The 15,783-nt window shown below is 44.6% G+C and overlaps 1 protein-coding gene across 2 annotated transcripts in view; it reads left to right on the top strand.

Annotated features, from left to right (window-relative positions):
- Positions 1–1,410: 1,410 nt before the first annotated feature.
- smox (spermine oxidase) overlaps positions 1,411–15,783 on the top strand; it is a 36,075-nt gene continuing 21,702 nt past the window's right edge. For both annotated transcript variants that reach the window (XR_012098587.1, XM_073042161.1), the window contains exons 1-4: positions 1,411–1,549; positions 4,004–4,238; positions 9,262–9,488; positions 13,930–14,103. Coding sequence is in view for 1 of the 2 variants with exons in the window: in XM_073042161.1 (XP_072898262.1) it covers positions 4,031–4,238; positions 9,262–9,488; positions 13,930–14,103 (609 nt within the window). In the remaining variant the exon portion in view is untranslated. The remainder of the gene's footprint in view (positions 1,550–4,003; positions 4,239–9,261; positions 9,489–13,929; positions 14,104–15,783) is intronic.

The following is a 15,783-nucleotide window of genomic DNA, read 5'->3' as shown; positions in this document are numbered from 1 at the left end:
AGATCTGGCTTTACTCCATGCACTATACTTGCAGCTCTTGCATGACCTTTATCCTTCTCCACCTCACTATCTGCTCTAACACTCTGGTTCCCCCCCCCCCCCCCGCAAATCTAGTTTAAACCCCCTGGAGCAGCACTAGCAAACCTTCCTGCAAGGATGTTAGTCCCCTTCCGGTTCAGGTACAACCTGTCCCATTGGAACAGGTCCCAACTTCCCTGGAACAAGGCCCAATTGTCCAGAAACATGACCCCCTCCCTCCTGCACCAACTCCTTAGCCACATATTTAGCTGTATTATCTTCCTATTTCTAGCCTCACTAGCATTGGCATGGGTAGCAATCCTGAGATTGCAACCCTGGAGGTCCTGTCCTTCAACTTTGCACCTAACTCCTTAAACTCTCTTTGCAAGACCTCCTCCTTCTTCCTATCCATGTCATTGGTCTCTACATGGACCACAACACCTGGCTGCTCACATCTCCCTCTTGAGAATACTGAGAACTCTATCTGAGACATTGCGGACCCCGGCACCAGGGAGGCAACAGACCATCCGGGATTCTTGACCTCTCCCACAGAACCTCTTATCTGTCCCCCAAACCTACTGCTCTCCTCAGTAGTGATAGGGGATTCGATAGTTCAGGGGGAATCAGATACACCGATTGTTTTTTACAGCATTTAATATATTGAAATAGGAAGTTATCCCAGAAGTTTCATGGGTGGATTGCTTAATAAACATAAGTGATGTTGCTACATTGCAAGATAATGTATCTAGTCATTGTACTGTGAACATAGAGATGTGTACCAATTGTATTTACTGTATATATGAGTAAGTATTGTACTGTATATATTTTTAAAAGACTCATTAGTTCAGGCTGTATCTGTGCAGAGATACACAGTTTACATAAACACAACACTGTTCAGATGCTGTAAATGCATCATCAATCGTGAAGAGTCGCGGCCCTTTGTTTATTCCCCTCCATAGATGCTGCCTGACTTGCTGAGTTCCTCTGCCATTTTGTGTGAAGAGCTAGCAGTTCAGGTCCAAGACCCTTCATAGATTATTTTCTTCAGCAAAACGACCAAAAGTGCTCTCAAAGGTGATTAGCGAAGTGCCAAGGTCGAAGGGATGAAATCTGGAAATTAGCAGCATGCCAGATGCAGGTACGACTGCCGATGTAGATCGCGTTTTAAAACTGGGGCAAGAGGCCAGTGTTAGCGAGACAAAGAGGCAGGCGGATGAAGGTCGATTGTATCTAGTGCTGTCTGCCGAAGTTTGATGCGTGTCCCCTGCAAGCTAGGCTCCAGTCTGGGCCCCCAAATCCACGACAAGGTGGACGAAACAAAAACGGCCGAGAGGTTCCCTGCCGGCGCAGAAAATTCCCCTCCCCCGGTGAAAAGTGATACAATGGCGACGAGCTGCGCGTGCGCCGAGACTGGTTACTTCTGGGTTCCTCCAGATCGCAACAAACAGACGGAGGGAGCGAGGGAGCGGAGCGCCCGGGGAGCGGAGACCACGGCCGCAGGCTCAGTGTTTGCCGAGGACGAACGAGCGAGGTAGCAGCGCTCATTTTTCCCTTTCTGTCTGACCGCTTGCAATGGTGGATCGGCAATTTATAAAAAGATCTCTTTCACGGAAGCAGATCTGGCTGTTGATGTATTTAATTTTCTCGGGCTGTGGGGAGACTTTTAGAAAATCGGTTTCAGTGTCTCATTACAGCCTCTTATTTGGGTGTTAGGACATGTTACTTATGTATTGTGTCTAGCGAGGTGCTGTGTTCTTTCCGAATAAGCCAAGTGCTTTTGTTGCACATTACCACGGAATGTTTCTTTGTTCCCCTTCCGTACGTGGCCGTTAAATTCCCAGGGACTGTCTCGGTGTCTCGTACTGGGGCTTTAAGGGAAAGGGTAAGGGAGGAACTAGGATGTTTGCTTTTTGTTTATAATGGACCGTCATACACGCATGTTGACGGGATTTTCACGGATGACCTTTGGCCCAGTTTGAAGTTTATTTGTCTTGTCCATATATCAGGGCTTGTAGAAAGCAGCATCCCGCACTGGATTTGTTCGATATCCTGTTGGAAAAGCGAACTTACATGAAAACAAGATTCCCCCCTGTATTGGCGATCATACACTCCCACCTACCCCTCCCTCCCCCCACAGACACAATGACCTTCTCAGACCGGTAGCGATGTTTATATTGTCTTAGTATTTTGGAAGTGTTCGAGCTGTTGTTTAGAAAGATGACGTTTTCTTGTGGTGGGTATTGTGCACCTGTTGGATGGAAGAGGAAGTGCGGGACGTGGGGGAGGGGGGGGGGGTGTTAAGCGGCGTTGGGGTGGTGTTTTCCAAAGCTTTGCTGCAAAGAGGGAGAGAAACTCCGGTGTCAGCATCTGGGCGAAAGTTTGCCATCTCTTCACGGGGCTCGAGCCGGCTATTCGGCCCAGAGAATCTTCGCCGGCGCTGGCTATCCAAGTGGATCTCCGGGTTCCCGTTGTTTTTAAAAAAAAATTGCCTGTGGTTATGAGTGAGACTGAGGAATGTGAATGAGTGGGTCGTTACTCTTATTCGCTCGAGGTGTGCCGGGTTCACAGTGAAATGTGATACATACAGTCTGTGTCAGACCCGGCAGTGTTGTTTACATATTGAGAGGCGGCTCTATTAAGTACAACTTTCCAACGCCAGATAGATATTTGCACTGACCCGGGCTGCATCGTGTGTAATCGGTCTTTGAGTAAAGGAGACGCTCTCCCTCTCTCAACTATGCTGTCTCGCCAATTATCGTTGGGGACTGCCGAATTTCAACCCCCGCTCCATGTATGTAACATCTGCCGGCCTGTCACTTTGAGAGAAAAAAAATGTTAATAAATAAGGTGTGTTGCTTGAACAAAGTTGCGGGGGTTGGGGAGGACACTGGTTGCGAAATGACAACGAGAATGTGGATTTACGGGATCGGGTCGAGCCAAGATTCGTCACTCTGACCAGATTGAATCTCATTCCTCGGCGCTTCCTTTAGCGTGGGGGAATTTTCGGGCCATTGTTTTGAGATTTTATGAGCCACAATGCATTCTCAGAGATCCGGTGTTAAATTATTGGTGTGTTTTATAGGACGGATCTCAAACAACGTTGCGTTTTAGAATCAGCGAGAGCACAGTACAACGCTTCGGCTGCTGTCCCGGTTCTCAGAGCACATTGGAACCGGGGCTGTCGCTACTCGACTCCCCTCACAACCAGCACAAGGCTGAACTTTTAACACCGAACGGCAGAGCACCGGGTATAGGAATTTATTGTAGGAAGAGGGAGAGTGATGGGGGAGGGCCAGAGGGAGTGGGTCGGTGAGGGGGGAGGGTCAGAAGGGGAAAGGGTCAATGAGTGGGGAGGGTAAGTTAGTGGGGAGAGGGTTGGTGAGGGAAGAAGGTCAGAGGGGTGGGTCTGTGCGGTGGGAGGGTCGGTCATGGGGAGGGTCAGTGAGGGGGAGATTCGGTGAAGGGGAGGGTCAGAGTGGGGTCGGGTTACTGAGGGGGGGGGCAACACACTTTTTCTTCAATATCAGTTTTATTTTGTACTGCACCTTACTGCTGCAGCAAAACAACAAATTTCACAACATTAATAAATAATAAATATAGATCGATAATAAATCTAAATTTGATTCTCATTCTTTAATATGGGGGCCAGGAATGTTCACAATATTCCAGCTGCGGTCTGGCCAACACCTTAGAAAGCCTCCGCAGTATATGCAACACACAAAATGCTGGAGGAACTCAGATGACCAGGCAGCTTCCATGAAAAAGAGCAAACAGTCGATGCCCCCGGCCCTAGACTCTTCACCAGTTCTTCCAGCATTTTGTGTATTGTTCGGATTTCCAGCATCTGCAGATTTTCTCGTTTGTGATTGGACTCCACAGTATATTGGGTTTTCAATTTTAGTCCTCTCTATGGCAGTAGAGGATCATCCACACTGCCTCTTCTTGCCATGTGTTTAATCCTGACCTCTCTTGTTCTCCTCCTCAGTTTCCTTAGAAGAAGAGCTTGGACGGTATGCAAAGTTGTGAAATATCTTCAGACAGTGCAGATGATCCTCTCAATCGTGGCTCACAGGGAAAGCGACAACCTCGAATAGTAGTAATTGGTGCTGGTCTCGCTGGCCTGTCTGCTGTCAAACGACTTCTGGTGAATGGGTTCACTGATATCACTATTCTAGAAGCATCAGAGCGAATCGGAGGCAGAGTCCAAAGTGTTAAACTCGGTGAGTCTGTTTCTTCTTTCAGCTGGATGTCCCGGAAAACCGGATCTCAGGACCTGGAAGGTCCACAGTGAGCTACTGTTCACAACAGCCTGGTGCCTTTAATTAGTAAATGCCAAAGGTGCTTCACAAGAGCATTACTAAACCCAGTCGGACACTGAGCCACATATTGGGACAGGCATTTAAAAGCATGTCAAAGACGTAGGCTGTAGTCAATGCCCTAAAGAAGGAGAGTAAGGGAAGGGATTTAAAGAAGGAAAGTGGTACTGTAGGTTCTCAAAATGCATTATCTTACATTTGTCGGGATTACATTCCAAAGGAGTGTGATTTGAGAGCTTTCTGAGATTACCAGATCAGCAAATGTGGTGTGAGTACTCTACTCTGTGGCTCAATGTTGCTGTTTCCCAAATATATATTTAATTTAGAGATACGGCATGGTACCAACGAGCTCATTCCGCTCAATTACACCTATAGGGCCAATTGATACGTCTTTGGAATGTGGGAGAGCTTGGATGAAACTTACGTCATCATGAGGAGAGCAAGTACTACTAGGCTCAAGGACAGTGGTTCAGGGTTGGGTGGTACAGTAGCATAGTGGCTGTCGTAATGCTTTACAGTACCAGCAGTCTGGGTTCAATTTCTCACCACCATCTGTAAGATGTAACCATCTGGTTTCCTACAAGTGCTGTGCAAGAAGGATGTACAGGTTAGAGTTAGTAAGTTGCGGGTATGCTGTGTTGGTGCCGGAAGCTTGGCAACACTTGCGGGCTGCCCCCAGCACATCCTTGGACTGTGGGCCATAAATGCAAATGACATTAATGAAAGAGGATGTGCTGGAGCTTTTGGAAAGCATCAAGTTGGATAAGTCTCTGGGACCAGATGAAATGTACCCCAGGCTGGTGTGGGAGGTGAGGGAGGAGATTGCTGAGCCTCTGGCGATGATCTTTGCATCATCAATGAGGACAGGAAAGGTTCCAAAGGATTGGAAGGTTGCGGATGTTGTTCCCTTATTCAAGAAAGGGAGTAGAGACAGCCCAGGAAATCATAGACCAGTGAGTCTTACTTCAGTGGTTGGTAAGTTGATGGAAAAGATCCCAAGAGGCAGGATTTATGAACATTTGGAGAAGCATAAATGATTAGGAATAGTCAGCATGGATTTGTCAAGGGCAGGTCATGCCTTATGAGCCTGAATGATTTTTTTGAGGATGTGACTAAACACATTGATGAAGGTAGAGCAGTAGACATAGTGTATATGGATTTCAGCAAGGCATTTGATAAGGTACACCATTCAAGAAAGTACGGAAGCATGCGATCCAAAGGGACTTTGCTTTGTGGATCCAGAACTGACTTGCCCACAGAGGGCAAAGAGTGGTTGCAGACGGGTCATATTCTGCGTGGAGGTTGGTGACCAGTGGTGTGCCTCAGGGATCTGTTCTGGGATCCCTACTCTTTGTGATTTTTATAAATGACCTGGATGAGAAAGTGGAGGGATGGGTTAGTAAGTTTGCTGATGACACAAAATGTTGGAGGTGTTGTGGATAGTGTGGAGGGCTGTCAGAGGTTACAGCAGGTCATTGATAGGATGCAAAACTGGGCTGAGAAGTGGCAGATGGCATTCAACCCGGATAGGTGTGAGGTGGTTCATTTTGGTTGGTCAAATATGATGGCAGAATATAGTATTAATTTTAAGACTCTTGGCAGTGGGGAGGATCAGAGGGATCTTGGGGTCCAAGTCCGAAGGACACTCAAAGCTGCTGCGCAGGTTGACTCAGTGGTTAAAGGCATACGATGCATTGGCCTTCATCAATAGTGGAATTGAGTTTAAGAGCTGAGAGGTAATGTTACAGCCGTATAGGACCCCAATCAGACCCCACTTGGACACTGTGCTCAGTTCTAGTCACCTCACTACAGGAAGGATGTGGAAACTGTAGAAAGGGTGCAGAGGAGATTTATAAGGATGTTGCATGGATTGGGGAGTATGCCTTACGAGAATAGATTGAGTGAACTCAGCATTTTTTCATTGGAGCGATGGAGGATGCGAGGTGACCTGATAGAGGTGTACGAGATGATGAGAGGCATTGATCGTGTGGATAGTCAGAGGCTTTTTCCAGGGTTAGCATGAGAGGGCACAGTTTTAAGGTGCTTGTGTTACGTATTCAGGCAACAATAAATATATGAGTTAGGCAAGGGTTTTTATAACAAATAACACGTTTATTAAACACTGAAAACAAACCCCCCAAAAGTAAACAAATCACTAACGTAACCGGAAATCAGCTGCTGTGCGGCAGCTTAAACAGTTCTTAAAGCGATGCAGCTCAAACAGTTCTTAAAGTGATGTTGCAAAAACAGTTCTTTAAAGTAGTATTGCCAAAAGTTCAAAATGCTCACAGTCCACTTAAAAAGGGAGAGACTTTTTAAGACGATTTAAATTCTCTTTCACGTCGTTTTTCTTCAGTTTCCAAAGTCGAACTCTTCCCACGAAGAATTTTATGAAACATAACGGCTTAAAGGCACTGACCTTTCCTTCCACACTGTCCTCAATCTTTTCTGCTACCCAGCAGAGATTAACACGAGAACAGTCAACGAATTCCTTCTGAATAAGGATCAAATAAGGTCGAACCTGTTTCACCGTCGAAATTCGATTCTCCTCGATCTTTAACTCCCGAACTCCGATCTTCACTCTCCACTGATTCTTAACCAACAGTATTGTAAAGAAACTGCTGGCAATGACCTTTTAAACTTTAGGCATTAGATAAAACTTCATCTTTCAACTAAACTGCGTCATCACATTAAATCACGCAGTGGCATGAAGTCAACATAGCAAATCCAGCCACGAACTGCCCCACCTCACAGGGAGGGGTCCTCCTCTTATACCCTGTAAAAAAAAACCTGTCACATGATCTCTACTGGCGGGAAAATGACGTCACTCCACCATCACAAGACCATTACCTCAAGTCCAGTATAACTTCAACCCCAGTCACGTGACAAGGGTACCACTGTCACGTGTCACGGGTACGTAACACTTGGAAGTAGGTACAGAGGAGATGTCAGGGGTAAGTTCTTTACACAGAGAGTGGTGAGTACGTGGAATGGGCTGCCAGCGGCGGTGTTGGAGATGGATACGATAGGGTCTTTTAAGAGATTCCTGGATAGGTACATGGAGCTTAGAAAAATAGAGGGCTGTGGGTAACCCTAGGTAATTTCTAAAGCAGGTACATGTGGGCCGAAGGGCCTGTATTGTACTGTAGGTTTTCTACGTTTCTATGCCACATTTCACTGTATTTTTCAATGTTTCGATCTACATGTGACAAATATAGCTGATCTCTTTAAATCTTCTATCCCACTGTTATCAGACTCTGGATCAGACCTCTCATACACTAAAATTTAACACTTAAATCTCTTGATTTCCCAAATCTACCTCATTGTGATCTTTGCACTTTATTTGACTACCTGCTCTGCACTTTCTCTGTAACTGCAACACTAAGTTCTGCATTTTTTTTTCTTTTTACTAATTCGATATAAATTATGTATGGCATGATCTGCCTGGCTGCAGAGCAAAGCGTAAGCTTTTCATTGTATCTCAGAATATCGAGTCTTAAAGGCACACAGCATGGGAACAGGCACTTGGGCCCAAATCATTCATGTCAATCAAGAGGCCGAACCAAGCTAGTCTCATTTGCATGCCTTTAACCCATAATCCTCTAGGCCTTCTTACGGCCTGTAACAATAATGAACTATGTATAGTTTTTCATAATTTATATTGTATTCTTTTTTTTCCGTAGAACAATTGGCACTACAGTGCAGTATAGACCCTTCAGTCCACAATGTTGTGCTAATCTTTTAACCTACTCGAGGATCAATCTAACCCTGCTCTCCTGCAGAACCCCCCATTTTTTTTTCATCCATCTGCCTAAGAGTATCTTAAATGCCCTGTATGTATTTGCCTCCACCACCACTCCATGCACCCACCGCTCTCTGTTTGAAGAACTTACCTCTGATATCCTCCCCGTATACTTTCCACCAATCACCTTAAAATTATAGTTCCTAGTATTAGCCATTGCTGTCCTGGGGAAAAATCTCTGGCTGTCCGCTCTACCTGCTTCATCAGAGGAAGCAATGATGAAAATGGTGGGGGGGGGGGGTGGGTGTTGGTTTCCATATGCCCCTAATGTACCAGCACCCCAGCAGGACGTTCCACCCACTCACCACTCTCCGTGTAACGAACTTTCCTATAAATGCCTGCAAGAAAATGAATCTCAAGGTAGTAAATGTTCAAGTTCAAGGTGATTGGCAATCAACCATCTCCATGTATACCGCCGAATGACACAAGGTGCACAGTATCTAAATTCGCACACAACACATAAAGTAATATTACCACAGGTAAGTTAACACACAATAAAATATATGCCCGAAGACAGACATTTAGCAGAAGGTGCATTCATAACACGAGCTGAAAAGAGAAACAGCAGAACACTACTGGTTCTTCATGCGTGATGAGTCCTGAGTCTCAGGGCCTGGGGGAAGAAGTTGTTTCCCATCCTATAACAGTCCTTGTCCTAACGCTGAGGTACCTCCTGCCTGGGGGTGGGTCAAAGAGATGGTGGGACTGGTGAGAGGGATCTTTGACAATGCCAAGGGCCCTGCGATTGCAGCGCTCCTGAACTGGGGCTGGTGCGGCACTCTTACAGCTGGAGTTCGGAGTTCACTTCTGCGGTCCTCTGTGAGCAAGTTTGTCCGTCCCTCCAGTATGTGAGTGGTTGTCCTCTGGGTGCTCCGGTTTCCTCTCACAGTTCAAAGGCGTGCTGATGAGGAGGTCAGTTGGTCATCGTACAATGCCCTGAGATTAGGCGAGGGTTAAATCAGTCGCTTGTTGGGCCGTGTGTCTCTGTGGGCCAGAAAGGCTTGTTCTGCACTCTCCTTCTAAATAAAATAAAATAAAATTAAAATAAATATCTCTGATGGACTTGGTGTACATACTTTAATAACAAACTTTGAAATTTGAAGATGTGAAGCATTCTGGTTTCAGGCTGTGCTACATTTGATCTTGGAGCAACTTGGATTCACGGTGCTCATGGGAACCCGGTTTATCAGCTAGCAGAAGAACATGGACTCCTTGAAGAAACTACAGATGGGGAACGCAGTACTGGCCGTATCAGCCTCTACTCCAAGAATGGGGTTGCACACTACTACACCAGCAGTGGTCAGAGAATACCTAAGGATATCATTGAAGAATTCAGCGATGTATACAACGAGGTGAGACCACATCCCCACACTTCACTTCAGAAGAATGAGGGGGATCTCACTGAATATTGAAAGGCCTAGATAGAGTGGATATGGAGAAAATGAAAGCATCCAAGTACGGTCTGACCAAAGCCTTATAAAGCCTCAGCATTACATCCTTCCTTCTATTTAATTGTCCTCTGAAAATGAATGGTAACATTGCAATTGCCTTCCTTCCCTCCGACTGAAAGTTAATTATTTAGGGAAGCCTGCTTGAAAACTCACAAGCCCCTTAGCACCTCTGATTTCATAATTTGCTCCCCATTTAAAAAATAGTTCACATTTTTACCAAAGTGCATCTTCTACCAAAGTGCTTGACTATACACTTCCCTACACTGTATTCTATCAGCCACGTCTCTGTCCATTCTCCTAATCCAAGTCCTTCTGCTGACTCCCTGCTTTCTTATCCTACCTCCCTGCTTTGCACTGCTCAATGCAAGCTAGAACGCCCTGGCTTTGATGGCCTTCTTCTGTACATGGTACTCATTGTCCTGGGGGCCAGCCAGTGGTTCGCATATATGATTCAGTAATGTCTGCTAGGGAAAGAAATCTGACCTGGCCTTAGTGTGTCACCTGACCCACACAACTGTGGCTGACCCTTCAACTCTCCATGAGCCTGGCATGCTAAGTCGTAGGTGATTAAGATAAAGATAAGCACTAGCTTTATTTGGCATATGTACGTCAAAACATAGAGTAAAATGTACCATTCGCATCAACGACCAATGCAGTTGGAGGATGTTCTAGAGGTAGCCCACATGTGTCACCAAGCTTCCAGTGCCAACATAGCATACCGACAATTTACTAACCGTAACCCCATGTCTTTGGAATGTGGGAGGAAATTGAAGCACCTGGAGGAAGCCCATTCCGTCATTGAACCATACAACCATAGAACATTACAGCACAGAAACAGGCCTTTTGGCCCTTCTTGGCTGTGCCGAATCATTTTTCTGCCTTGTCCCACTGACCTGCACCTGGACCATATCCCTCCATACACCTCTCATCCATGTACCTGTCCAAGTTTTTCTTAAATGTTAAAAGTGAGCCCGCATTTACAACTTCATCTGCCAGCTCATTCCACCCTCCCACCACTCTCTGTGTGAACAGGCCCCCCCCCGCCAATGTTCCCTTTAAACTTTTCCCCCTTCACCCTTAACCCATGTCCTCTGGTTTTTTTCTCCGCTATCCTCAGTGGAAAAAGCCTGCTTGCATTCACTCTATCTATACCCATCATAATTTTATATACCTCTATCAAATCTCCCCTCAATCTTCTACGCGCTAGGGAATAAAGTCCTAACCTATTCAACCTTTCTCTGTAACTCAGTTTCTCAAGTCCCGGCAACATCCTTGTAAACCCTCTCTGCACTCTTTCAACCTTATTAATATCCTTCCTGTAATTTAGTGAACAAAACTGCACACAATACTCCAAATTCAGCCTCACCAATGCCTTATACAACCTCACCATAACATTCCAACACTTATACTCAATACTTTGATTTATAAAGGCCAATGTACCAAAAGCTCTCTTTATGGCCCAATCTACCTGTGACGCCACTTTTAGGGAATTTTGTATCTGTATTTCCACATCCCTCTGTTCTTCTGCACTCCTCAGTGCCCTACCATTTATCTTGTATGTTCTACCTTGGTTTGTCCTTCCAAAGTGCAATACCTCACACTTGTCTGTATTAAACTCCATCTGCCATTTTTCCAGCTGATCCAAATCCCTCTGCAAGCTTTGAAAACCTTTCTCACTGTCCACTACACCTCCAATCTTTGTATCATCAGCAAATTTGCTGATCCAATTTACCACATTATCTCCAGATCATTGATATAGATGACAAATAACAATGGACCCAGCACTGATCCCTGTGGCACACCACTAGTCACAGGTCTCCACTAAGAGAAGCAATCCTCCACTCCCACTCTCTGACTTCTCCCATTGAGCCAATGTCTAATCCAATTTACTACCTCACCATGTATACCTAGTGACTGAATCTTCCTAACTAACCTCCCATGCGGGACCTTGTCAAAGGCCTTACTGAAGTCCATGTAGACAACAACCACTGCCTCCCTTCATGCACTTTCCTGGTAACCTCCTCAAAAAACTTTAATAGATTTGTTAAACATGACCTACCATGCACAAAGCCATGTTGACTCTCCCTAATAAGTCCCTGTCTATCCAAATACTTGTAGATCCTATCTCTTAGTACTATTTCCAATAATTTACCTACTACAAATGTCAAACTTACTGGTCTATTAATTTCCCATATTACCTTTAGATCCTTTTTTAAACAATCGAACAACATGAGCTATTTGCCAGTCCTCCGGCACCTCACCCGTAGATACTGACATTTTAAATATATCTGCCAGGGCCCCTGCAATTTCAATTCTAGTCTCCTTCAAGGTCCGAGGGAATACCCTGTCAGATCCTGGGGATTTATCTACTCTGAATTGCCTCAAGATAGCAAGCACCTCCTCCTCTTCAATCTGTATAGGTTCCATGACCTCACTACCAGTTTGCCTTATTTCCATCGACTCCATGCTAGTTTCCTTAGTAAATACAGACGCAAAATACCCTTTTAAGATGTTCCCCCATTTCTTTTGATTCCATACGTAGCTGACCACTCTGATCTTCAAAAGGACCAATTTTATCCCTTACTATCCTTTTGCTCTTAATATACTTGTAGAAGTTCTTTGGATTATCCTTCACCTTGACTGCCAAAGCAACCTCATGTCTTCTTTTAGCCCTCCTGATTTCTTTCTTAAGTATTTTTTTGCACTTTTTATACTCCTCAAGCACCTTATTTGCTCCCTGTTTCCTATACATGTCATCCATCTCTCTCTTCTTCTTTATCAGAGTTCCAATATCCCTTGAGAGCCAAGGTTCCTTATTCCTATTCACTTTGCCTTTAATCCTCACAGGAACATACAAACTCTGCACTCTCAAAATTTCTCTTTTGAAGGCCTCCCACTTTTCAATCACATCCTTGCCAGAGAACAACCTGTCCCAATCCACGCTTTTTAGATCCTTCCTCAATTCTTCAAATTTGGCCTTTTTCCAGTTTAGAACTTCAACCCGAGGACCAGATCTACCTTTATCCGTGATCAAGTTGAAACTAATGGTGTTATGATCACTGGAACCAAAGTGTTTCCCTACACACACTTCCGTCACTTGCCCTAACTAATTTCCTAATAGGAGATCTAATATTGCATCCTCCCTAGTTGGTACATCTATATATTGATTTAGAAAACTTTCCTGAAGACATTTTACAAACTCTAACCCGTCTAGACCTTTAACAATATGGGAGTCCCAATCAATATGTGCAAAATTAAAATCCCCTACTATCACAACTTTATGTTTCCTGCAGTTGTCTGTCATCTCTCTGCAGATTTGCTCCTCCAATTCTCGCTGACTATTGGGCGGTCTATAATACAACCCCATTAATGTGGTCATACCTTTCCTGTTTCTCAGCTCCGCCCATATGGCCTCGGTAGATAAGCCCTCTAATCTGTCCTGCCTGAGCACTGCTGTAACATTTTCCCTGAGTAGCAATGCCACACCCCCCCACCCTTCATCCCTCTGCCTCTATCACGTCTGAAACATCGGAACCCTGGAACATTAAGCTGCCAGTCCTGCCCCTCCTGTAGCCAAGTTTCACTAATGGCTACAATGTCATAATTCCACGTGTCAATCCATGCCCTCAGCTTGTCAGCCTTCCCCACAATACTCCTCGCATTGAAATAGACACACCTCAGAAGATTATTACCACCGTGCACAACCCTTCTATTTGTGACTTTGCATGAACTTTTAACATCATTTATTTTCACCCCCGCTCCACTATCTGCTCTGGCACTCTGGTTCCCATCCCCCTGCAAATCTAGTTTAAACCCTCCCCAACAGCACTAACAAATCTCCCTGCCAGTATATTGGTCCCCCTGTGGTTCAGGTGTAACCCGTCTCTCTTGTTCAGGACCCACCTGCCCCAGAAGAGGTCCCAATGATCCTGAAATCTGAAACCCTGCCCCCACACCAGTTCCCCAGCCACGTGTTTATCCTCCAGGGTATATTCTTACCCTCACTGACACGTGGCACAGGTAGCAATCCTGAGATTACCACCCTCGAGGTCCTGCTTTTTAACTTCCTACCAAGCTCTCTATACTCATGCTTCAGGACCCCCTCATTCTTTCTTCCTACGTCGTGGAGAGAACATACAAACTCCTTACACATAGATGCAGGGACTGAACTCAGATCACTGGTGCTCTGAAGAGATACCGTAACCGCTACACGACTGCGCCATAGTGTAGCGGTAGAGCAATGAATGCAAACTTGGCCAGTTACTTAAGGATTTTTACTTAGACCAAGCCATTGGGAAAGTTGTGTGTGTGGTTCTTAATGCTTCTTGGTTTCCTCTGATAGGTCTACAACCTGACACAGGAGTTCTTCCAACGGGGGAGGCCCGTTGGTGCAGAAAGCCAAAACAGCGTTGGCGTTTTCACAAGAAATGGGGTGCTCAAGCGCCTCAAAGCACACCGCGATGACTCGGGAATCAGCAAGAAGCTGAAGCTGGCGATACTCCAGCAGTTCTTGAAGGTATGACGGGGTGCTTGAAGTAGAAAACAGATTCATACAGTAGAGGAGACTATTTGGCCCTTCTTGTCTCGGTGCTTAAGGAGAGCTGAGATATTAACTCAATTCTCCCCTCGGCTTTGCAAGTTATTTTTTCCCTTGCTCAGCAGCGACTTAGGTGAAAGGTTATATGGGTTAGGTGGGAATGTGGAAACATAATGAGAGGATATATAGGATTCTTATATCCCACACCACCAGGTTCAGAAACAGTTTAATACCCTTCAACAATCGGGCTCCTGAATCAGCGAGGATAACTTCACTCACCTCAACACTGAACTGATCCCACAACCTACAGAGTCCCTTTCAAGGACTCTGCATGTTCTTAGTATCGATATATCCATCAATCAGTCTTTCTGTCTGTCTGTTTTTCAGTTTGTCTATCAATCTATTTTTTTGTATTTGCACACTTTGTCTCCTTTTTCACACAGATTGTTGTTGGTCTTTGTAGTTTTTAATTGATTCTATTGTATTTGTTATGCCTTTCCTGATTTGGATTGTTATTTTATTTCTAATTACTCACTGCTTAATTGTAAATTCACAGCTGTTGCTGATTACTCATCATCATGTTGTTAAGCAATTAGCCTTTGTCCTCAGGTCGGCCATTAAATATTCGCTTGTATATTCATTTGTTCGGTAGAAGCACTTGTTAGAGGCCGAAGGAATTGCAATCAGTATTTGAACCTTTGTTAGAACGCCGAGGAGTACTGACTTTTTACACCGGCTCCTTGTGGACTGTAACGCGTTGGTGAATAATAAAACCTTCGACTACAGCCACGCTGGGACTGGAGTTATCTATCTGTCTAACTTAAGAAAAGAGGGAAACTCTTGAGCCAGGGCAGAATAGTATTTCTTTATTCTATTGTGAATACCTGCAAGAAAATGAATCTCAGGACATATACGTACTTTGATAATACATTTATTGTGAACTTTGATTAGGAATTGTGATGTTATTGATTAGTGGAGCAGGCACAAGGGGTCATGCTGCTCCTAAATCCCATATTCATATTCAATTCAGCCTTGAAAGTCAGCAACCAATCTATTTCCAGCACTGTTTTCCAGAGCTGCTTCCCAAATCACGGCACTTTACAGCTGGCTTTTTGTCAGTTATGTGTAATCTGTAGTTGCTGAGCCTCCCATTGGTGAAAACACTTGCACCTTTCCTATCCTTCATCGTTTTGGACATGTCAAGTTGAACGTTATTTACATTCGAGGAAAAAGCAGGCTAAAAAAGCATTCAGTCCACTTCACCTCAAAAGGAAGTTGATATTGGCTCGTGCATAAGGATTGAAAAGAGTCTTTATTGAAAAATTACTTTAGTTGCACTTTGAAGGATAGCTGTAAAAAAAAAATTGACTTTTTTCCTGAATGATGTCAACGCTACATATAGAATCCGCAGAAAAAGATGTGAAAACTATTTTTAAGTCGATTCCAGCATTAAGATAAACAGCACAAAAGGAAACACATTTCATCCTATCCCATATCATAAGCTCAAATCACGCATTACAGACCATTAGTGTGCAATTTCTATTTCAAATCTCTGGGGAATATTCTTCACAAACATTATATTAATTTTTAGTTCAGTTAGAAATAAACCTGGAATTAACTTCCTTTTAACACTGGGCTATGAAAAAGGACCCAGCAATC

The sequence above is a fragment of the Hemitrygon akajei genome, chromosome 4 (genome assembly GCF_048418815.1).
Source record: "Hemitrygon akajei chromosome 4, sHemAka1.3, whole genome shotgun sequence".
Lineage (NCBI taxonomy): Eukaryota > Metazoa > Chordata > Chondrichthyes > Myliobatiformes > Dasyatidae > Hemitrygon > Hemitrygon akajei.
This window is presented reverse-complemented; position numbering and strand designations above follow the sequence as displayed.